At 37.8% G+C, this 23,944-nt stretch overlaps 1 protein-coding gene across 2 annotated transcripts in view; it reads left to right on the top strand.

The window, feature by feature from the left end:
- Positions 1-370: 370 nt before the first annotated feature.
- The window catches only part of CACNA2D1 (calcium voltage-gated channel auxiliary subunit alpha2delta 1), a 398,283-nt gene continuing 374,709 nt past the window's right edge, over positions 371-23,944 (top strand). For both annotated transcript variants that reach the window (XM_013128868.3, XM_031048307.2), the window contains exon 1: positions 371-587. In XM_013128868.3, the coding sequence (XP_012984322.1) occupies positions 493-587 (95 nt within the window). In that variant the 5' untranslated portion in view covers positions 371-492. The remainder of the gene's footprint in view (positions 588-23,944) is intronic.

Here is a 23,944-nt window from a genome sequence, read left to right as displayed (position 1 = left end):
AGAAAGAGCCGGGAGCAGATCTGCCCGTCTTCAACTCTTCCCTTCTTTCCTCTTCTCCTTGCGGGAGCCCCCACCCCGCTTTGCCTCTCTCTCCTCCTCCTCTGCAATCAGGGGAATAAATCAGGGAAGGACACACACGCACACAGTGAGCGGGGATCTGTTACAAAAGTAGCGCTGATGGCGGCTGATCAGATGAAGCTGGAGCTGTTGCTGGAGTAGCAGAGAGTAGAGTATCTCTCCTTCTCTTTTCTTCCCCTCTCCACCCACAGATCTCCATCGTTTCTCCTCCTCCTTCCCACCCTCGGCCGTGCTCCCGCTTCTCCACACATCTCTGGGCTGAGCCTCCCGCGAAGGGGGCGGGTGGGGGGAGCGGAGGAGGCTTTAAAAAACAAGAGCCCCCCCCGCCACCACCACACCACACACGATAATTGAATTTATTATTATTGCCGTCTCGCCGACTTGGGGAAGGGGGATCGATCTTCGATCAGGAAGATGGCTGCTGGATGGCTGCTGGTTTTTAGCCTCACACTTTTCCAGTCCTTGGTGATGAACCACTCATCGGAGGGACCTTTCCCCTCTGCCACCACGTAAGTCCCAACTGGTGCAGGACGGGGGCGCGGGCGGGGGGCACGGCCGGGGCTGCGCCGAGGGGAGCGCGGCCCCGGCCACAATACAAAGGGAAATAAATAAAGTCAGTCCTGGCGGTGAGGTAAAACTGCAGGATTTCGGCTGTTTTCGCTTGAGAAAGAGTCACGGTAGTTCGGGGTGCCGGGAGGAGGGGATCGTGCCCGGGTCACCGCCGGCTAAGGGACTTGTGAGATGAAGGCTTCGCCTTGGAGCCCCGAACCCGAGTACATCCCGGTGCTAAATATACCCCGGCAGCTCGGCCGCGCTGAGAGGAAAGTTTCGAGTTACACAGAGCCCGCCCCCTCCTCCCACAAAGGTTATTTCAGCCTGGCTGGAGTTCTGACACTATTGAAAAAATATTTAAAATCGGAAACTTTCAAGTTTATATGAAAATCCGCTCAAAACCCAGATTTTCTGGCGTGTGAATCAGGCAAAGGGGAAGGCTCGGAGTTGGGAGCCGATGCCTGAGCTCCCGCCTGCCTGGCCGCGGTCCAGCGCACCCGGGAGGGTGTTGGCAGCCGCGGGGTATGTTTAGTGCCCGGGGCTGTGGGGGGTTGCGGGATGGTGCCCACGCCTGTGCCACACCGAAGCGGTTCAGCATCCTTAAAGAAACACAGCAGAAGAACCGCTTTCCTTAGCGCTGGCCTTGCAAATCGTTACTTCTCAAAACCCGCCTTTACGGGAGCTGAGGGATGCTTTCGGTGCGAGCAGCTTTGTGTTTTGCGTAGCCGTGAGATAAGAGATCTTTAAACCACGGCATGCTTAGCAGAATGTATGTGTTGCCCAGAGCAGTGCAAAGATCACATAATGAAAGCGTGCAAAAAGAGAAAGGCAGAAATAAGCTTCCATCGTACTGGAGATTCGCCTACAGATCGGGGGGGGGGGGGAAAAAGATCCACAGCAAAACATTGTGGATAGGGTTTGCTTCCCTTTTCTTCTCTTTTTTACCTTATTATTTTTATAATCTTTTTTGTTGTTTGGAAGCATTTACCTTAGTCCCTCAATCCGGATTAAAGCTACCACTAGGTAACTTTTAAGTGGATGTCTCACTTTAATGCATTTTACATAAGAAAAACAGTGCTAATGGTAGTCTTCCCTATTGTTTAACGCTGGGTAGAATTTATTGCCCTCGTTCACCCGGTGCAGAAGGATGAGTTTACAGCAATTACCAGCAGTGCATTTTCACCAATTAGTACTGCTGGTAGGTTGTTATAATTGGATTCAGTTCTGAGTATCGGTGCCATTATGAGAGACTCAAAGGGATACTCGCACTGTTAAATGAAAGAAAGGAATACAAAGATTAGTATAAAATAACCACTTAATGTCTTCTAAGTTAAATAAATATAGCCTTTCATTGGAGGGCAAATCATCTTTTAAAATACTCTTGTGTTGCAGTTTATAAAGATGTGTCACATAGACGCAAGAGTGACAAAATGCAAAGCCAGGGCTTTTTAAGTCAGTGCTTTTCTTGTGTTTGAGCTCCCCTATTTACTGTTTCTTACTGAGCTGATAAGTTGTCATACACAAGTAATTAAAATTTATCTTCTAAATAGATGTTTCTAGTTTTAAAAGAGAAAGACATATGGAACCTAGTGAGATTAAAAGAATACTATATAAAAAAGGAGATTGTATCATTTTAAATAGGAATCTAGATAACTTTATAGCATAACATTATGTAATATTTCCTTAAAATTGTTTTTGTCCCCCTCTCTATGTTTGCAGATTCTGTTCAGAATTTACCTTCACTGCCAGTCGTGATAGCAGAAATTGTCAACAGGGAAATATATAACTTTAATTATAACTATACCTATGATTAAGTAATACAGAATATGATATTAGTCTGCAGCATTTCCATGTTCTACACAATTCACTTGCTGTTGGCTTTCTTTTTCTCATTATTATCCCATTGAAACACTGTAGAAGCAATCTATAGCACCTATCCATCCTTCACAGTAATGTTTCCCCTTTGAAATTAAATCAAAGAGCCAAGATGCTTTAGTTCATTTAGAAGATGGCACAACAGGTTGATGCAGAGAGAGCTGCTCTGCAAAAAGTAGTGATGTAACAGGTGAAAGAGAAAATATTTCTGGGTTTCTTTATTAAGACTTGACAGAGGTGTTTTTCCCACTATAGATTACAAATGGGAAAGAACAAGGAGAAGTGACGCAAATGCCATTAATACGAAAGATTTAATTTTTTAAGAATATTAAAAATAGAAAAAAAAACAGGAGAAGAGAATAAAGGAAAGCAGGGACATTAATAATTAAAGAACCAAAGGTTTGCTGATATTATGTTCATAGCTACCTGCTCTCTCTCCATTATTTTCAGTCTCCTTTCCTCTTAGCTATAAAGTTGGTTTAAGGAATCAGCATTTCCAGCTCATATATACAATCTCTTTCCCTTCAGTCATCTGTTCCTTCTGCATCAGTGTATAGTTTAACGTGTGCTTTTACTAAAGCATTCAGAAGTCCTGATCAGTAGTATGCAAGTAGCAAAAAAAGTGATGAAAGTTTAAGCAATGCATGTTTGATAGAATCCCAGTCACTTGATTAGTTTTACCTCTCTGACAAGGCAAAAAGGCTCTGATATATTTACCCAGCCACCCAAGAGAATTTAGAGGGAAGGGTTGTGCTGGATGAAATGGGAGCCTTAATTTTTCATTGTGAATCTGAGCAGGTGGCATAATTGCATTTGTTGCTTCCTGTGTTGGAGTATTTCACCACAAATATTGAAGGCTTCTTTTTTAATAAACTATATAACAGTAATTATGTCTTGATCTTTAGCTATGAGACTTAGCTACCAGTTGGTACATACTCGGTTTCATTAAAGCATATAATTTTCATTGTATCATGTATTAGGGATGTATTATATGTTGGTACAGGATATCATGCTCTTACTTTTAATGTAGCAACTCTAAAGACTTCAATTATATATGCAGCACTGTAGATATTTTGCGCTTATGTGAGAATATTGTTGTATATAGTACTCCTGTCACTATAACCACACTACTGCTAACAAAATACACTAAACACTTCCTTCTTTGTAGCCATATATGTTTATTTATTATCCACATCTACACAGGCTTGAGGAAAAAAGACACTATTCAGTAAGTGCAGTTTGTTTGTTTTGTGATAAAGGTTGCACAGAACTCACTTTATTTCTGTTCTTTTATCTGTACTGCATCAAAACAGGTAGTCTTGAGTTTAAAAATATGTTGTAATTCTAAAGTATAATTTTGAAACAGTATGTCTTGCTAGTTTTGATTTTTACTGATAGCGAATAATATATGATATAAAGATATATCTGCTGCTTTCTGATGATAAACCTGTGTGTGCTGATGAAAAAAGAAGAAACAAACAACAAAGCAAAACAGATATTTTAATTTGGATAAACCTACAGATGAAGCCTTTCAATACCAGTGGGACTGTTGCTGTAATTGCATCATTCTGGATATAGCTTAATGTCTATTTTTCTTTTCTTTTCTCTAATTTCCCTCCCACACTCTTTTATCTTTTAGCCTTTATCTTTTGTCCTTTTTTTTCTCCCTCAGTCACCTGTTCTGTATGTAAATATTAAACTATATGTTATATTCAAGCCAGATCTGTTACTAAAATAAATGGTGTAAAACGTCTGCAGATAAAAATAATATACATATGAACACACATATATATATATGTATGCAGGCAGGAAATTTTTAGAGGAGATGTTGTGTATTCCCATTTTTCATTTGCATGAATCATCCTTACTGTTTTGGTGTCATTAGGACAGCTCAGGGAAGTCTGTATGAGTCATGTGAATTAGAGCTTGCACAACTGGGACATTTGTATTTTTGGTTTCTGCACATGGACCGAACAAGTGTAGATCTTGCTGAAGAGGTAGCTGGGTTTGGTACACAATATCACTCTGTATAGAATCAGTGACCAAATGTAGATAGAGAATACTTACTATGTCTTCTGTTCATCTATTTCTATTGTCAGACTTGGGGATTTTGACACAACATCTATACATGTAATCTCATTTTTAGCACAAAGTCTGTGAAAGAAAAATGCCAGATTTAATGCTGATGTTCATTAGAAAATGATGTTAATTTTAAAATTGTATTTTAAATTAAATAAATGTATATTTAAAAATCTTCATTATTAGGAAAAAAAAAAGTATCAGAAGTCTATCATCTCCATATCAGTGAATTGGAAAGAAAGCCAAAGATGTAATCTACCTAGAATCAGGGAAGTGCAGTATCACCTCTTAGTGTTTTCTCAGCAGCACATGTCTGGATGCTGAGCTTTATGCAAGATGAGTAAACCCACCGGTATTTTAAAAAGCATCTCTCCAATCCATTCTTCTAGGAGAAACATACTTAAAGATAAGTGTGAAGCAGCTTGTTGATTGGTATTGGTTTCTTTTTGTGTCTCTGTACGTGGTGGTGATAAATGCAAATTTGTGGTTCCACAAAGCATTTTTTTTTGTTTCACATATTTTATCATGTAAATTGTGAATGATATTTTTTTCTTATTTCCTTCTTAGAAATTTGTTCTGGGGCTTCAGAATTAACAAAACCTATAGATTTGCATTTTATTAAGTGAGAAAATTCAGATTAGAATGTCAGAGTGGATACTGATCATAAGAGATGAAATTTCACTGAAATAAATAAGCATTGTAGAGGTTCTTGCCATCTTTCATTTTGCAGTGATGCTATTTTCAGAACTGCATTGCTCATACCCTGCAAAATGATTTTATCCAAGAATTCAGCTGCTAGAAAGAGAGCTGGAGCTTGGCAGCTCATTAGTCTGAAATGTATTCATTGTTAAATAGAAGGCCTGTTGTACAGATCTTAAAAATATTTATCTAGCAGAGCATTTTAAATTGATGGAAGCATGGTCAAATTATTATTACTTTAATCTTTAGTAACAAAGAAACGAATCAGACTACAGTCGCCTGCTGATAATTGTGATCTGACATGCTTATGCCTTTATTCTTTCTTCTGTGAGAATCCTTTATCCAAGGTAGTATAATCTTCTGGACCAATGTTTGACTTAAACCCCTGCGAGATAGGGGTTACAGTTTAGGATTGTTTTAGTAGTTTAAGAGAGAAATTATATATTCTCACTGTTGTTGACCATACTGGAAACAGAATTGGGCCTCATACTGTTTTGTACTTCTTTGCAGTGCATGCAAGTATATGAGCTTTTGATCCCTGTATGCTTGGGATGTATGTTGTTTAGAGCACTTACCAAGACCTTAGTGACAACAGCTGACACTATGGACAGCAAAAAATGTTATTTTCTAGTGCCAAGTTAAAATATTTTCTTTAATAGAAGAAAAGATTTACCACAACACAACACAGCACTGGAATCAAACTTTTGGACCATAGCTATGATTTGGGAAAAACCAGATGCTGTACTTTATAGTGTCTTCTACAAATGCTGAATCGGACTTCTTGATAGAAAGAATGACAGCTTAGTGTCCTTGGTGTCCTGGTAAAACATATTTAGCACCTTGAAAGTACACAGAACTTAAGAAGTACAAAACAGTAACTGCATTTCTGCACCCTCTTCTGGACAGCACCTTTGTGTTGTGTCTTAGATCACTCTTAGCTCATTCTTGCATCAACTTTTTCATATCATCTGCCGCTGCTGTAAGACAGGTATCAATGAATAGTTACACAATTTGAATTTGAAATTGCAGCTCTGATTTATTTCTCTTGTTGCATCTATTAAATAGCCTGATCCCACTTAACTTTCTCAAACATGTATCGGGCAGTGCTTTGTTCTGCAGTGTCAGACCAGGAGATGGATTTTGTATCATTTGTGTCAATCAATCCTTACTATGGCAAATTTGTCATTGCTACTACAAAGTGTTATGATTCTTCTTTCCCTTCTGATTCCCAATAGTAAAAGACAACTGGAATCAGTATTATTTGCAGAATGTAATTTTTGTCAAGCAGTAAGTATTGTGTAAAGCACACAGCAGCAATGCAGGAGTGTCTCATGCTTAAGGTGCGAATCACTCTCAACTGCATTTATACTTCTATAATGGGTTTGATATTCGCAGTTTAGGGCCAGTCTATGCTGCTTCTACCCTGAAATTAAAAAGTCCTGTTCCTGTTCTCTGAAAAAGAGTATTCAGGAAAGGGTGAAGATTTTAAAAATATGCCTCAGCACTTTTTAATAGCTAAAAATTAATGACATATGCCTGAAGCTACTCAGCTCAAGAGGGATTTGTCTTTTCCTCCTCTAGTACTTTCCAAACTCTTTTTTGACCTACTCTGCTTCTAAGAAAACTCAGTGTTTCACACCTTATTTCCTCCCAGACTTAATAAGTTTTCAGGGTGAAAAGTAAAATAGACTCCCTCTTCCACAAGCACACTGTGGTGAGAATATGTCTCCCCATTTGGTAATGTTACACTACTGATGTTAGGGAAAGAACCGTGGGTTTTTGCTTCTGTCCCTCCTTACAACACCTTTCTCTGTGCACCAGCAGCAAATGGATGACAAAGAGCTGAATTTCTGTTCCTTGTATAATCTTTGCTATTTATTTACTAAGATTTTAACAAGTTTCTGGGAAAGATTGACATTATTTTGCATCAACAAATCAGCAAGCTTTTGCAGTTAATTACAGTAATTCAAAATCAGACTTTTTTTAATCTGAAGCAGGCCTAAAATACCCATGGAATGGGAATGTGAAATCATAATATTGTTGACTATTATAAAATAATGTTTTATTGGATTTTCACCCTCTTTTTAAATTACGTTCTTGTTCCTTCTCTTTTCAGAGTCAGTCAGGACAAGAACTGTAGTCTGACTTGTAGCACATCTTCTATATAGTGACTTAAGCATTTTTCATTTCTGAAATCTCCTGTTTCCTTGGAGCCATGAATGTCAAGACAAGGATGCAGAGAGAAGGGAATATCTTTAAAGAACGTGTCCTGTTGATCATACGGGCTAAGAATAATTTTTTCACAGCAGTCATCTTTAACACCGATGTGTATATTGGAGTAGTGGTCCTTTTTTTCAGTCCTCATGCTTATAAAGCTTCAGTTGAACTCTACGAGCAAAGACTCTGAAATTTATCCATTATAATAAGTTCTGATTCACTTCTGATCTGATTTGCAAAGTACATGAGAACACAAGGGAGTTGCTGAGTCCACAGTCTAGTTTTTGTAGCAATCGGATAATAAATTACATTACTTTTATTTAAAGGAGGAAAATTAGACTCAGTTAATCCAAACAATTTTCTTGCTCAAGTGTTCCTATTTCCCTTCTGCAGCTCCCCACTAGAGTCGTCCAAAACCTTAAAATGTTTCCCAGCAAGATAACCTCTCTCTCCCATATCTTTACTGGGATTTTCATTGTATTTTGCTAAGCACAGACTAAATCTTCTAAGTAGGCATAAAAATAGAGCTATTAAAGTTCTCTGAGCAAGCATGGCAGGACTAAAGCCTACATAAAGGCATGCTATTTTTCTCAATCATCCTTTTAAATATTGTGCTGCTTTTTTTTTTTTTTTTTTTTTCTGCACTAAGGTAGTCTGAAACAAACCCATGAAAGGAAGTTTCCTTTGCTCCTGCATAGAGTAGAAATTTGCCACACCAGGCTTGTGTTCATTCTTGATGGGAGGAAACTAATTCACGGTGAAATGTTTTGAGTCTGAGCTAGAATTGTATTTGTTGGTACTTCAGGAAGGAGGAGAGTAATGAAAAAGAGATTACTAGATGTATGAGTTACGAAGTTGCAGGTTTTTACTATTCCTTCCCCTGTTCTTACGGGTGAATATCTTAGTCCTGCATTTGTAGATCCGATATCCCATTAGACTAATCAACATGCTGAGAGACAAGTTCACCAGTAAATTAAGAGGGAAGTTTTGATTTGATATTCTGATGTGGACTGATGGGAAAAATGGTTTATATTACAGACTGCTGAAAGAACCCTCATGGTCTTCCAGTATGTATTTGAATATCTGGGAGAGATCTTGTGGATCCTAAATAGAGCCCTACACTTGGAGGAAATACACTTTACCTGGGGAGTGCTCTACCCTGTGAGATATGTTGATATCCTGTTTTGTCAGTTTAATCCAGAACTATGGTGGCTTCTCACACAGACTTTAGTGCATATATTGCCTTTTTTCAATATACGGCTAATTTCTTTTAGTAGTTGAATTAGAATAAAATACAATACATAGTATAGTATTCTTCAGTAAGTATTTAGAATAATTCCTTCACAGGTTATTGAATGTCCATGTTTTCTGTTAGCTTCATATGTAATTTTATTTTTTTTATATATGGATGTAATAAGTTCATTAGATTTTATTTCAAAGACAGGTTAAAATGGAGAGACACACATGTAGATGAGAGAAGATGGAAATTGAGTGGAGTGAGCAATGAGCTCAATGAGCAATGAGCATCACCTTCTGTGTAGAGTAACCCTTCCTTAAGATGGTTAGCTTCGTGTGTATTTCCTAATGCAGCAAGTATTTCTTGACGTGAGACTTTTCTCATAAGTTAATTCAGTGACACTTGAAAGAAAGAAGGAAAGAAAAAAGAAAAACCAATGAATAGAAATAAAAGAAATAATGTGCTTTTTTAATTTACTTTTATTTATTCAGACATATTCTGATTTTGTTTTGCATGATGTCCCTCTTGAATTGTGTGTATCTTGGCTGAGTTCTTTATCGTTATATGTCTTGCTATTATTATCTGCTTCCCTGTATCTGCCTTGCATTATTTCTTAAGATTTGAGCCTTACATTTCCACACTGTTTTCTGTCAGTAAAGTAGGAAACTGCATTTAGTCAGGCAAGGGTTTATTGTCAAGATTAATTTGTTAGCTAATGCCTCTAAAGCCGTCTTTAGTTGATAAGTGTTGTTAAGCTGTTAATCCTTGTTTATTAAGATATGTATTTGCTTTATTCCCACTTTACCTCAGCAACTTGCATGACCAAACCTTTCCTGGATGGGTAATATCTCTGATTTACCTGGTTCTCAAAGGTTTGGGTTTTCTTTTCAATAGAATCTCTGTAGAAAAGGTACCATCATTTCTGTTTCTTTTGGTGATTTGAGATCTGGGGAGCTAGAGAAGTTAATCCCCATGAGCTGTACTTCTTGGATGTACACAGATTGAAAAACATACGCTTGACAGCATTTTTAGAAACTAACAGGAGTCAGCAAAAATCTGCAGACAGTATTATGAACAGAAGCCAGCGTATCTGACTCATGCCAATGCCGCGCAGTAGTTGCATGCCTTCACCACATTGCAAATGGTGTTCTCAACGGCTGAAATCAGTTGGAGCTGTAGATGCCCAATTTATCTGAAATTTGTACTGTGAGTATTTGTACTTTCTAATTAAAACAGAGACAATAGGTGGGTACAATACAAGACAACGGCTCATGTCACTTGAGTGGTTTTCATTAACCGAATCTATCCGCTTCTTTTGCAGCCCTGGCTACAACTGTTTTTGTTCCTTCTGTTCCCATTGACACCCCAACTGTCATCTTGTTTCAATAAATGTGTTGTATATTGTAAGGTGCCCTGTTTCTGTGAGAAAAATAGCCATAAAAGTACATAATTCATGCTATTTAGGTGGTCTGACATCAACTTATTTCCAGTTTTGGACTACTAGCATGCTTAAGATGATCAGTAGCAGTCACTGATTGAGTACTTGAGAATCACTGAGATTTCAAGCAGGCATAACATAGTTTCCCCTGCAATTATTTTGACTTGCCACAAACAGTAACAATGAAGCATAGCATTACAGTTTGGGGTTTTTTTGTTATTTAGCAAGGTAGTTTTCTTTCCTTAGCATCTTCTTGGATTAGATTTTTATCTGTTATGAATGTATTTTAGATTATGTGTGTAGATATATAACCTGGAAGAGGATCAATAATGTGTACAGGACCATGTCTTAAGGAGATTTCACTGTACTGCACACACGTGGAATAGCTAAGTTGTAACTAAAAGCAGAACCTGGTTCTTGTAGTCACTTTTGAGTGACTAGAAATACACAAAGGATTAATTGGTCTGTTGCACGACTAAGAGTATGTCTCTGGATATACCCTAAATGTCTTTGGAAATGATTAGGTACCCAATTTCATCCTTCTTTGCATCAGTGTCATTTCAGCAAAATGAGTATCGGTCCTGTATCATTTAAATCCTGAGTGCAAGGATGAATCCACAAAATAATTTCTGATTAAACATAAGCAGGTTCCATCACAATGGAATGAGTCATCACTGCCAAGGCCTGATTGTAAAAATTATATAAAATAAAATGGAAGACATGATTGTATTAGGCTGTACAAAGGGGAATAGTAAGATATCACAAAGAAACCATGCGTGATATCAGATGTCGTCCCTTTAAATTATAAGCTCTAATGCCACTTCATTGTCTGTACCCTGCTGAGCAAGTACCCATGTAAAAAAGAACTACTTAATGTGCAGGAAGGCACTGAAAAATGTTCCTCCAGATTAGGAACAAACCCAATTTTCTACAGGTATGGAATTGTAGGGAAGAAACAGTTTCCTTTTCAAAATACTGAAACATTTAATAATGCGCAGGATAACTGTAAGTGGCTTTTGCAGATTTACTTTTTTGTGTTTTCTTTCTTATTTTTTTTTTTAATAATTTTTCTAGAGTTCAGTGCTGCCATCTGGAATGGTAGGAATGATAAAGTCATTTATTTCAATCCCTCATTATGCACAACCAAATAATTCATTCATCTGGTATGAAATCTTGATTTTTCAGGTAATTAATTTTAAAACCAGCAAGAAATTTACAGATATTTTTTTTTTTTTTTTTTTCCAGTGAAGCTGGGTTTACTCTAAGCATGAAGTTGGTTTGCTATGTGTACATGAGGTGACATTCTGATGTGATAGCTGCTTTGGTATCAGAGAAGTACTCAGCCAGTATCTTTAGTTACCTGTGATGTAAATGTTCCTAGGATAGGTACACTCTTCCAGTCTACAGAATTAAGATTAAAGCACCCATCACTTGTGTGAATGGTGAGAGGTAAGATTAACAAATGGCCATAAAGAATATTGTAGGGGATGCATAGAACAATACTTTGCTTGCAGATATTTTGCTGATAGTGATTTTTCCTTTCATAAATCCATTTACTTATAGAATAAAATACTTTTATGGCCTGCTAGATACTTTTGAACAAAAGTGTTGAGTTATTTTTGTAGGTATTCTTGCTTCTACAAACACTTTATGTATTCAGTAGTGATGCTTTCAGTTTTGCAAGCACAACATTCTTATCACAAATATTTGTGATAAAATATTTTGTTCCGCATGTCTATTTACCTGGGACTCTATTTCTTCTTAGTGAATAGCATCTTACAGTTGTCCCATTACTCTCCACGGGAATAATCTCTTTATAGAATAAAGTGCTGATCAGTCTTTAAAATAGCCCTAAGTTAAAAGTAAGTTATTCAATTGTAAAGCTAAATTATTGAAAACTAGAAAATGCAAGATAATAAAATTGCCTTATGGCCTTAAATTGTTTTCCTTATCCATCTTCATTGTGATCCTGTCTTCAGTTACAAAAATCAACCATTATTTTTTCTCCTGGAAACGTGTTTCATTGAAGATACGAAAGAGATACAGAAGGCCAGAATTATGCTTACTTGTACTTACATATTAAAATATAGCTGGATTCTTATTTTGGTTATTTGGCTTTACAGCTTTTATGATTTTGACTTAATAAGAGGGGTTTTCTATAAGTATTCAATATGTAAGACTAGCATGACAGGTGGAGATTGTAGATAACTTTGGTAAAACTGCAAAGGACATACCTTGTACTTCCACTACATGGGGAGATTGCAGAAGCATCTGCCTCTGAGAATTGTAAGTAAGGTATTAGCTAAAAGTTACTCTTTGAACCCAAAAGCTATGGCAAAGATGGTAACTTACGAAAATAAATGTTTTTGAAATATGTTTCGATGTTTCCTATTGCTTGGACATTGTTTCACTGCAGAAAGAGAAATCGCTGGCTGATCTTTTGGTTTTTATGCTGTATGACTTTAGTAAATGGTGCAGCCCTTCACTGTGCAGGAGTTATTTCCTAGCCGGGATTTTTCATTAAAATTAACAAACAGGAAGTATCAGTGGTATACCACAGAAACACCGACCATTCTAGTTAGCTGTATAGCTAGGAACTCATGCTTCTTGTTTGTCTAGCTCTTTGTTTAATCTTGTGATTTTAGGAGCAGTCATATCCTAATTGAAAAGATTTTGCCAATACCTGAAATTTTGCATTACTGGTGTACCAGATCCAAATGTCATATAGTGACACTTAATGGCATGTATTTGGATAGAACTAATTCAAGACTTTTTAATAGCCTAATAGATAACCTGCAAAATGGGGATCATCTGCAAGATGACTCATTCAAAGGCTGCTTAAAATAAAGTAGTTCTTTATTACTTACAATGAAACATCACTAAAAATCTGCAAAGTAATAAAATAAACCTTTTTTTATTTTTCTTTTTTTTTTTAATTTCCAGTACTGTAAGTGCATTCAAAGTCCTTAAATAAATACATGACAGGCAAACATAGACTGTGTGGAATTCTTGTGCTAATTCAACAGTAATTTAGATTGATTCCAGTTTGTCGTTTGTTACTATGTGATTTAACAGGGACACACACCCTCCATTCAACATTTCTTTCACCTGGGAAAATTGGATAATGAGCTAATGAAGGTTTTCTTGGCTGCTAATGCTGTCCATTTTCAGAATGGAGCAATTACACAATCTTTTTCACACTCAGTGCCTATCTAAATAAAATCAATGCAAAAATAAGGGCTATTTACAGTGAAGTATTGTTATTTTACACTGTATATGTAGTTCTCTGAGAGTCTGAAATGATGCTGAAATGACATAATAAAAAAGAATCTCAGAAGCTTTAAAACCAGTAGTTTAATGCCCACCTGATTTTTCTCTAAACTGAAGTAATTCAACACTATTTGTCTGCCTCCATACAAACGTAATGTTTTACCACTGCTATGCTTAGTTTTTAGAAGAAAAGCTCATTCTATGCATCTCAAAACTAGACATGGTTTGAATTCACATGTTTTCAGTTTTAAGTTAGGGCTGGATTAAAGATTTCAAGCTATTAATTTACAAAAATAAAACAGGAATTTGAAGGACTGGTTTTGTCTGTTCTTACCCAGTTTTCTCTTTGATCTGTGAATTCTTCTAAAGGCCATAGAGAATTGCTTGGACAGTGCTTTCAAAATGCAATACACTGTGTAAGTGCTGATTCTTGCTCTCTGCTCTTCTTTTTTTTTTCTTTTTTTTTTTCTTTCTATTATTCCTGCTTTTATTCTGCTATCCGAGCAGAGTAAAAGTCTGAATGCAAATTGCAATTAGAATCATGGTAAAGATGAATGCCTGTTTAGGCTATCAGCTGCTTCACAGATTTTAACCTACAATTTAAGGTAAAGAAAAGTCAGATTAAATGTGCACAATGCCTTGATAGTACAACCAAGCAGCTTGTGGGTTCATCCTCAAAAATGTTTTGCGGTGCTTATGAACAGTTAAACTTCTGAATTTGTGCTGAAGAGAAATCTGAAGGAGCAAAAGCTGTCTCCGCTATTATTTGGGATCTGGATAGTACTTTTCCCCATTGCTTATTTTCTTTCCAACTCTTATGTTATTAAAAAAAAAAAACAAACCCAAAATCAAAACACAAAACTTAAAGCATCTCAATTTTTGAGTTAATGTAGAAGGTAGAAGTATGGAATGGTGTCATAATAATTTTCAGTAAAACACTTCTACTTTCGACTTTGACTTTCAGATTTTGGGATCAAGTACTGCATTAGCTAGTTCATCTGAAGGAATTACCTCTAAATGACGCTGATACAACATGTTCCCTGGAAACATTCAAGGTCAGGTTGTACCAGGCTCTGAGCAACCTGATCTAGTTGAAGATGTCCCTGCTCAATGCAGAGGGTTCGGACAAGATGACCTTTAAAGCTTTCTTCCAACTCCAACTACACTCTGATTAGAAGATTCTCTATTTCTTACTTGATTTTTGAAGATTTGTTTCAGTAGAAGTTTTGTGGGTACTTTTAAAGGCTTCTGTATATGACATCTTTGCCAACCCATTCCAAAGAAGTACTGTGGTGATGAGTTATGTCCACTTTTGTCTTAGGTCACATCTTTTAATGAAACTAAGTTTAGCCTTTGTATGTGTCATGCTATGGGATAAAATAATGCTAAAACTGCATGGAAACAATCTGTCATCCCCAATTTTTGTGTGGTGGTAGAAGAATTTTAAAGTCTTACAAAATCACGTACAGAAAGGAATCAATCACATCATTTGTTATCTCTGATGCATTCCTGAATACAATTGCTAATATGGCTGAATTTATTGTATACAATTAAATTAAACATGTGAATGATGCTGTATCTCAGACCAGGTCACTGTTTCTCTGTAAGCACCTCAAACATCAGCAGTACATGCATTGTCTATGTGTGTTTCTGTTCTTACTAGCACAGTACTTAGGAGTGCCAGTCAAGAAACAAACCCTGTATTATTATGGATTCTGTATGACAGAAGCTTATGAGGCAGAGATCTTTACACAGAAAGTTTTGCATGGAAACAGCATCTCTAGTAATAATAAAGCAATATAGTTTATGTGTCCCAGGGGATTTCTCTGATAATACCTGTAGGGGAACAAATAACGACAGGGGTAATATTATGTATACTAATATGTGTGCACCTCTAACATGATGCAAGACAGCCAGATAGCTTTCTATTTCTTCTCCTGTATGCTTATTGCTTTCATCAATGTAGGACAGACATACCTGCAATGCAGGCAGACAACAAATGTTTTTATGGTTCAGTACCCAAGAGAATGGCATAACCTCTGACACCGTTAGTGATAGATAGGACAGAAAAATAGTTTGCTCAGTACTTATTAAAAGATTCTTAGTCTTTTGTAAATGGATATTAGCACCCTTTATGACTGCATGAAACCTCAGAGATCTCTTTTAACATTCTTACCCTCCAGATGTTTTTACATGTGAATATTTCTGGACAGTCCAGTTTACTACAAATAGCAAACAAAATAATTGTAGGACTGGGCACAGATAGTTTGTTATAGGAACTACTACATTAATGTATTTGTGATACATCTAGTATGGTCCCATTCTGTCTTCAGACTCTGGTCAGTTGAAGAGACTTAAATTTCTGTATCTGTCCTTCAATGAATTTTTGACAGTTCAGGCTGTCATCTTTGTATGAATACACTGGAGTTGCATTGGTTTTGATGGGAGTAGCCTGTGATATGTTTGAACTGTTGGTACACATTCTGCCTTATTTCTATGTGCTAGCATTATTATTGATACTATACAGCAGTATTGTACTTCCCCATTACCATGAGGTATGGTAATAACCAGTAGGATATTCTTATTCTGTAACTGCAGAATTACAAATGACTGAATATTAACCTACACAACATCCAAAGAAAAAAGCACTAAGCTCTTAAAAAATATAAACCATACTTTAAATGTAAATTCATAAACTGCTAGTAACTGTGTGACCTGAGGCATATCACATGGTGATCTTTGCCTTAGCTAGCCAGTTCGAACTGTGGAAATAATAGCATCTTGCTCTGGATCTGATTTCCTTCAAATATTGAATCATTTAATCCTTTGTCATTTAATCTATGGAGGAAATGCATAGATTTAGATTGCAAAATTTATGCTGACATCAGTAAAGCTATAATTTTGCCCTCTACAGTATTCTGTAGAGGGTAAAAGTTATTTCTATGACATGAAGGTTTGCAGAACTACTGTATGCATGCATTGATCATATACAGATTTCCTCTGTGTGCCTTTAGTTCTTTATTGAGCTGAATGTAAATTCATTATCTTCCATGTTTTTATATTCATTTGCCTCTTGCCTCCGTATAATTAAAGTTAATATCTACATAAACTTTAGTTATATGCATTCATCAGACAAGCTAAGTGTAACTACTGACTAGTGGTTAAAAGTAGTTGTGGTAGGAAAATAGGGTTACTTTTAAGAAGATTCAGAGGTCTTTGTGCAGTTGCTGTCTGTGCTGTGTGTCTGTCCAAACTGAAGCATCCAATATTTATGAGTATTTAACATCTTTCATCAGAACATTTTCTCTCATCTGAACATTTTCTCTCACCCAAACATGCACATCATTAATTTTTAACAAATATGCATTTCATCTGCTATTGATGGGGGAAAAAAACCCTTTTTTGTTTGCTTTCTGAGAAAGTAATAGTTACTGAAACTTAAATTAAGCTTGGCCTGTAATAGGTATCTTTTGTGGAATGCTGGGGAATACTTAAAGGCCACTTGGTTTCCTTTTCTGAAAGAGAATGCAGGGAATCTGGTGGTGAATCAGATATTGTTTAAAGGTTACTTGGATTGTTATGATATGAGTCAGGGAAGGCAGATTGAAATTCATCTTCTTTGTTTAGGAATTGCCATGTGGCATTTAGAAAGGGGTATGTGTGTAAATTTAAATAGCATGATGTTCCCTACTTCCCCAGGAGAGCTATTTCTTTATCCCTTATCTGTATAAACCCCAACATTTCTGCTTACTGGGAGATCAGAATTTGAAAGGAGTGGTGCACCTCAGGTGAAGGCGGGCAGCATCTATGTGCTGGAAGCAAGCTCCTGTTACAGCTGGGTGCCCTTCCATTTGAAACGCAGTGTTGTTATGCTGTATAAAACAAAGAAAGGAATCTGAAGCCTTTACAATAGGATTGTTTTATTAATTGCTTGCACAGCATTATTTAAAGAAACCTACATGATTTTCCTTTTGTTATGTTCACATACGTATCTACAGATCATCAGCACAGAAAGAAGTGCTGTCAGATTAGCAAACAGAGAGCAGCCTGCATTCAGGCAGGTGCCAATCAAAGCCAGAAAGCCTGCTTCTAGTGACATTGTTGAGCACATGGATGAATATTCACTGGACTTCACTTTAGAATGAAAATGCTGCCTCAAAGGCCTTGTGCTTTCAGCCGAGGAGAGGAGCATCAGCGGAAGGGATCCACCTGAGGAGCACAGGTTTGACACAGTTGGACCACATCCAGCTTTGAATATCGCTGAGGCTTCCTGCGGGAAGCCAGAGTCGCTGGTAACTAATGAGGTCCATACTGTGGAGTGCGCGCTGACAGCATGTCACAAAGCAGCGGGATAATATAAATAATAAGATTTTGCTGTGTTTTCTTTATTGCTCTTTGTGACTTTTATTTTTAGTTCCTTGCTACAAGAGATGGGTCTCTGGATCGCTTGCTCTAGTGCACACACTTTTACTGGCTGTCTCTCTCTGTCTCTTGACAGGTGTAAAGGAGGATCCTAAATATAGAAGCCACCCGTCATTCGGTTTCAGCAATCAGCCAGCACTGATTTAGCATTTGTCTTAACCAGCTAAGCTCCAGAAGGGTGTTTCTTTGTTGAATTACAGCCTTTCTTTAAAATTATTAGCAAATCAGGTTATCTGTAGCGTGCAGAATACCATAAGCAAGAATGTCTCTGGAATGATAGTTGTCAGGAATGGCTTTTGTGATGGAAAGGAGAGAAAAATGCCTTTTAAAGAGCTCCCATATTTTAGTAGTTTAGTTAACACTGCAGTACCTCATTGGGGAAAACACTGACACTAGGTATATGTACCGTATCTGCTTTTCAGAAGAAGGAACACACTTTCAGATATAAATAACTGTACACTTTCCTATGAATTTTTCCTCGAGAGAGTTAACTGCAAGTGTGCTGATTAGCTGGGGTTTACCTTGTTATACACAGAAATTAGGCATGTGGTGAGAAATGGAGTTGTCCTTGTACTGCTTGTTTGCAGTGCTCAATAAAAGTAACTTAGAGAGCAATATATCTCATGATGTACCTTTATTTATGCTTTTGTGGAGGTCAGCACAGGACTTATTCTTAAAAATTAAGTGGCCAAATATAATGTATTACTATTGCAAAAAGTTCTAATTTGAATATTTGGAAAAAAAAACTAGCTGTATCACTACATTAAAGAGAGCTTACACATTTTCTGTTAAGCTGTAGGCAGGCGTCTCAAATTCTTTTTCTTGTTGCCAGTTGCCATTAATATTCATGGAAATTTTTCACAGTCTACAGAAAAGAGCAGGAGATTCTAAAATACAGTATTCAGTTATGACAAGTGAGTTGCTTGTGATGAAGAACCTGTTTGATACTGATTTGCTTTGATTGTTATGTTTTATGATTGTAATACACTTCTAGGATATTAAACACTGTTAAACAGAACACAAGTGGAGTCGGTGCCTTTATGTGGCTTAGAAAGGCAGTAGTACTTTTCTCATGGTAGTTGTAGTGGTTACATGTGGTCTGTCTGGTTGTGAAAAATTCTGTAGCAAAATATAGCATTGGTTTGTTATGCTTATGTAAGGGTTTATTTTTGGTAACTTGTTCTCCCTATACTAAGCCATGAGAAACAACCTGTTCCCCTATTTCTTTTTTCACTGCTTTATAAATTGGTGTAATTTATTGCAAGCTGCTGCCCAAGTTCTGGGATGTCTGCTTTGGAGGTTGATGGAGGGTGATCCAGACCCTCAGAAAGAAGTCAGGGGGCTGCTAGGTAAAATAATAGGACTGGCCTTGAGAAAAGGAAAAAGGTTTAAGTCAGACCTTTCCAAGAAAAGGCTGTTTTCTCAGGGTTGGGACAAGAAATACTGGGATAGATCTAATTTTCTTGACACAGATAACCTCAGGCTTTGTATGTGAAAAGCTAAACTGCATCTAATGCACCTTCTAGATGGAAGCTATTTTGCATTTCACATATCAGAACTTAAACCCGCTGAAGCCCAGCAGTTTCGATTATGAGCTTGAGGTTTTGAGTGCAAGAGAAACTGAGTATTCTTCAGTGTGAACTCGTGATCTGATGGTGACTTATGAAGGGAGCAAGCCACAGTTGCTATAAGCTCATAATGCAGCTACTTGAGCACAGCTTTAGCTGCAACCAGTGGCTACTATGGTAGGTAAACATATCTTTTCTGAGGTAGCAGACACCAGGTTGGAAGGCAGAACTGCTTGTTTAAAAATGCTTGTGTATTTAATAATTAGTTTATTCTCTCCTCAGTTCTCCAAACTTATTTTTCACTGTGGCACTTTTTTTTTTCTAGCTGGCTAGAGACTTGGTTAGATTCTGTCTGCCTTTGGCATATCATTTGCTGAATACAGGGGGAAGAGCATTTGTGCTTAATTTATTTCACCAGCTGTATGCTAGACAGAAGAGGTGGCGGTCGCCTCTCAGGAGCATTGTCCTTTAGTCACAACATATGGGAAAGGTGCTGTCTGTGTGCTTCTTGTTCCGCCTTTGTCCAAGACAGAATCCATGTACTCTTCTTTCACCTTTGTATTTTCATAGTCTAGATTCTAAATAGAATAAAATCTTGGGTCAGATGATTTTTCTGTCAACTTCCACAGATGTTAAATGAGGCCCATATTGGGATTATGTAAAAATATTTCAAATTTTATATCTTAAATCATAAAGTTATGTGAAGGCAAAAATAGTGTTTGGTCAGGAAAATTCATACTAAAATTCATACTATAACTGCTCTTAATAAAAGATAAGAGAAAAATGCATTTGGATTGTGAGGGTCAGGAAACTACATTCTTAATAAAAACCTTTTCTTGTCTATCTGCCTAACTGTCGATCTTTTGATCCATCTATCTATGTACTTACTGGGATGAAGTTGGGGATGAGAAGTAGTGCCCGTAACTGGATTAAGGATGTAAGGTTACTAAAAGTGTGTAAGGGTGCTGTGTGAGCAGAATGACTAAGATTATTAATAAAAATAGACCCACTGGTCATGTGGTCATGTGCTTGGTGGTATTGTGCTTAAAGTGTAAATATATGGAACTAAAAGAATTACTCGGAATCTGTGGCATTAGGTAAGAGTGGTTTGCAGTGCTGCTGGTGGTACGATTTTATGTTTGTACAAATAAAGAGAGTAGGAACTCTAGAAACAGAGTTCCTAATCTCTTATGCTGAAGTAGTTTGTGAAGTGGTCCCTCTGTGTGCACACATTTTGGATACAAGGTAGGTGTACTCTCCCCTCTTTGTGTTAGTCATTAGAGCAAGAGCAGTCAGGTTGGATGAAGCATTCAGGCACTTTCAGGTAGCAGAGTTACAGAGAGGGGGTATAAATCTTGAAAAAAGCAGTCAGTTATGATTTTCCCAAAGAGAGAAGGAGCCCTTCACTGTTTTCAAAACAGATTTGTGACTAACAGCTAGCTGTGTAAATAGTGGAGATATTGTATCTTACATGATACACAAGAAGTATCTTTTCAAGTAGCACAGTAGTCCCTTAAGCAAACAAAACATTTACTTTAAAGGGCTGGGTAGTTTTTAAAATGTTTTCTTCACTTTCATTTAATAGCACTTGTATTACCAGAATTTGCATTTAAGCTATTTCAAACCTTGTGGGGGACATAAAGTATCTTATTTCTTACAGTGAAACAAATTTATTTCCTCATTTTTTTAATTCTAGTCCCTGCCTTTAAAGGCAATGGTGAGCAAAATCCTCTTGTGAGGCATCATTCCCATACTCTTAGTGCAGTGATGTTTTGGGTTTGCATCCTGTGAAATGGGATTCTTCATGGCAAGAGTTAAATGGAAGAGGCCAAATCCAGTGCTGTCAAAGTAAAAGGTTTAGAAAACAGATGGGCAGGATGGCAGCTTTTAGAAGCAAGGAAGAGCTGTGATCTTCATGTCTGAGTGCAAACCTACGCCATGGCAATTACATAGTATCATCTTTTTTGTCATTTCTGGCTTAGGATTTACAGGATGTCAGAACCTGTAGGTCGGACATATGTGTGCCATTTTTCTTTCTTTCCTTCTTTCTTTTCAATACTTATCTCCAAGTTTAGTTAGAACATTTAGCTTAATCCCATGACAATGATGTACACTTGCACAGCATTTTTCAATGGTCACACCATGGTCAGCGGGCAGGATCTACCCAGGTGTCACTTGTGGTAAAGAGCAGCTCCAGCTATGCCATCCTGTCCCCAGGTGTTAGAGTGACAGCTCTACAGGATAGAAGATGGCAGTGGTAGGGAAGGTACTGGTTGCAAAAGGCTTAGCAGATCTGGTTAGAGGTTCATAGCTTTCTCCCATGAACCTATATTCATATAGGCCATGAATCTCGAATGTAGTGTAAACTGTGCTCTTTCTAACAAAACCTTCCAAGAAAGGAAGGTTCATTTTTCAGGGAAGACTTCACTAGCAATGTAGGCGTCACTTGTAATTGACACCTGCTTGCTCCTGTCCTGGGGAGGCTCATGTGCATAGTGTATGATGCTATGAAAGTTACTGATATAGAGGGATTTAGATTCGGTATTTGGAAGAAATCCTTTATGGTGAGGGTGGTGAGGCACTGGCACAGGTTGCTCAGAGAAGCTGTGGCTGTCCCATCCCTGGCAAATGTTCAAGGCGAGGTTGGATGGCACTTTAAACCATTAAACCATTGATAGCTTTTGTGTTTATGTTGCTTGGCTTGCAAACTTCCCTGATCACAGTCATCCCATTTCCAGTTCAAGAACTAATTCATTGGTGGCCAAAGCACAGGAGTGGCAAATCTTCAAGCAGGATGATCTTCTTAAGGGAAAAGTACGTGTGCCAGAGTTGTGGCTCTGCTAAGTTCTTGGAGCACTTCACAGAGAGGTTCCCACCTCCGTCTTGTCCAAAAACTTATGTTTTGTTTGTATGCCTTATAGCTGTAGGGATGGGATGGGGAGAGCTAAAAGGATGCTTGCTTGAGGAGTGTGGCCACCTGGCAGTGTAACTGCAGTGTAACTGCAAAACCCAGTTTTGTGCTCGAATTAACCTTGGGTTATTTAATTAAGGAATCTAATCTAGATTTGTGAAATTGCTAAGAACCTAATGGTAGGAATAGAAGTAACTTCCTTTTTTTTTTTCCACTATATATATGCTTTTTTCACATTAAGAAGTCAGATTCCTAACACTTATTACACAACAGCATCAATGCTGCTTTTTATGTATGTCATTTGTGGAAGATGTGTTCACCTGTATGTCATTACATTGCAGCAGTTTCAATATTCTTTTCAGTCTTACAGTTTGTATAAGGACTGCCTGGAACTGCAGCCCTTGCAATCCAGAACGGCGCAGCTCTCAAAGGACAGCTGAAAAAGGGTGGCAAGACAGCACAGCTTTGTGTTCACTGCACTTCATGTGTTAGCTTTTGGTGTTGCACATTCAGCTTTTTAAAGAGGTGTCAGAGATTTTTCTATTCCTGGTTCCAGCAAGAGCCCCAGAGAGGATGTCTTCTGGAGCTGTGTTGATACCGTGTGGCTTAGGGCGACGTGCCAAAACATAGCACTTTATAAACAGTCACCACGTTTTTAATGGTTTTCGTCAGGAGACATTTACTGTTTGTCAGAGTGTCAGCCTGATGACTGGAGGGACTGAAACACATTGGAGAACAGCAGTATGGGCAGGACTTGTGCTAATTTCCTCAGTTAGCAGTTCCGTCCATGTTTTCTAGCATTGATAAGAGTAGGAAGTATTAATTTCAGGGTTACAGCCCTACTGCAGTTCTTGAGTCTTTCAAGAGCAGTGTGTCAGTCCTGGACATGATGCAAGTGTTGGTAGTGTTGCTGGAGATCAACCCCTGTGCAGCTGTAAGAAGCATCTGCAGACACAGCTACCTTTAAGGGATGGCTGGCGGCATTCCAATGTACTTGCTGTATATCACTAGCTGTCTTTCCCTTTCTTTTGCCTTCTTTTTAATGTGCTCTGTCACCTCTTATAGATGTGATTTAACTCCATCCAGTCAGACGGTGATTCTGCTGCCACAGTAGGCTGCCTTCTCCTGCACAAGGGATGTAAACTGGTGGAGGCGTGAGATGGGACAAACCTTGGCTGTGTCCTCGGTGCATTTGCTGTGCGTCTTAGCCAGTAAAGGAAGCTGGCAGATACAATTCATGACTGAACTAGCATGTGACGTATGAACTTGAATTTCTCAGCTACTGCTCTTGCCCAGTTCTGACATTGGGCATCATGACAAAAAGCCAATGTGGTTCTTTGTGCTGTCAGAACATATTTCTTCTCTCTTCTTGCAAGCAAGGGCTAATGGCAACATCCTAAGTCTGCAGAGATCAAACAACTGAGTTCTTCCTCTGGAGCCTTAGACTGGCACTTGGTTTCCTTGAGTCTTTCTTCTGAAGTGCAAGGAGTTGTCACCTTTGATGACACAGGGATGCTAAATTAATTTCAGATCACATGCACTGAGATTTTAAAGTAGTAGGCACTATTTAAATATGTTTCATAGACTACTCTCTGTAT

Source organism: Melopsittacus undulatus, chromosome 5, assembly GCF_012275295.1.
Source record: "Melopsittacus undulatus isolate bMelUnd1 chromosome 5, bMelUnd1.mat.Z, whole genome shotgun sequence".
In the NCBI taxonomy this organism is placed as follows: Eukaryota; Metazoa; Chordata; class Aves; order Psittaciformes; family Psittaculidae; genus Melopsittacus; species Melopsittacus undulatus.
This window is presented reverse-complemented; position numbering and strand designations above follow the sequence as displayed.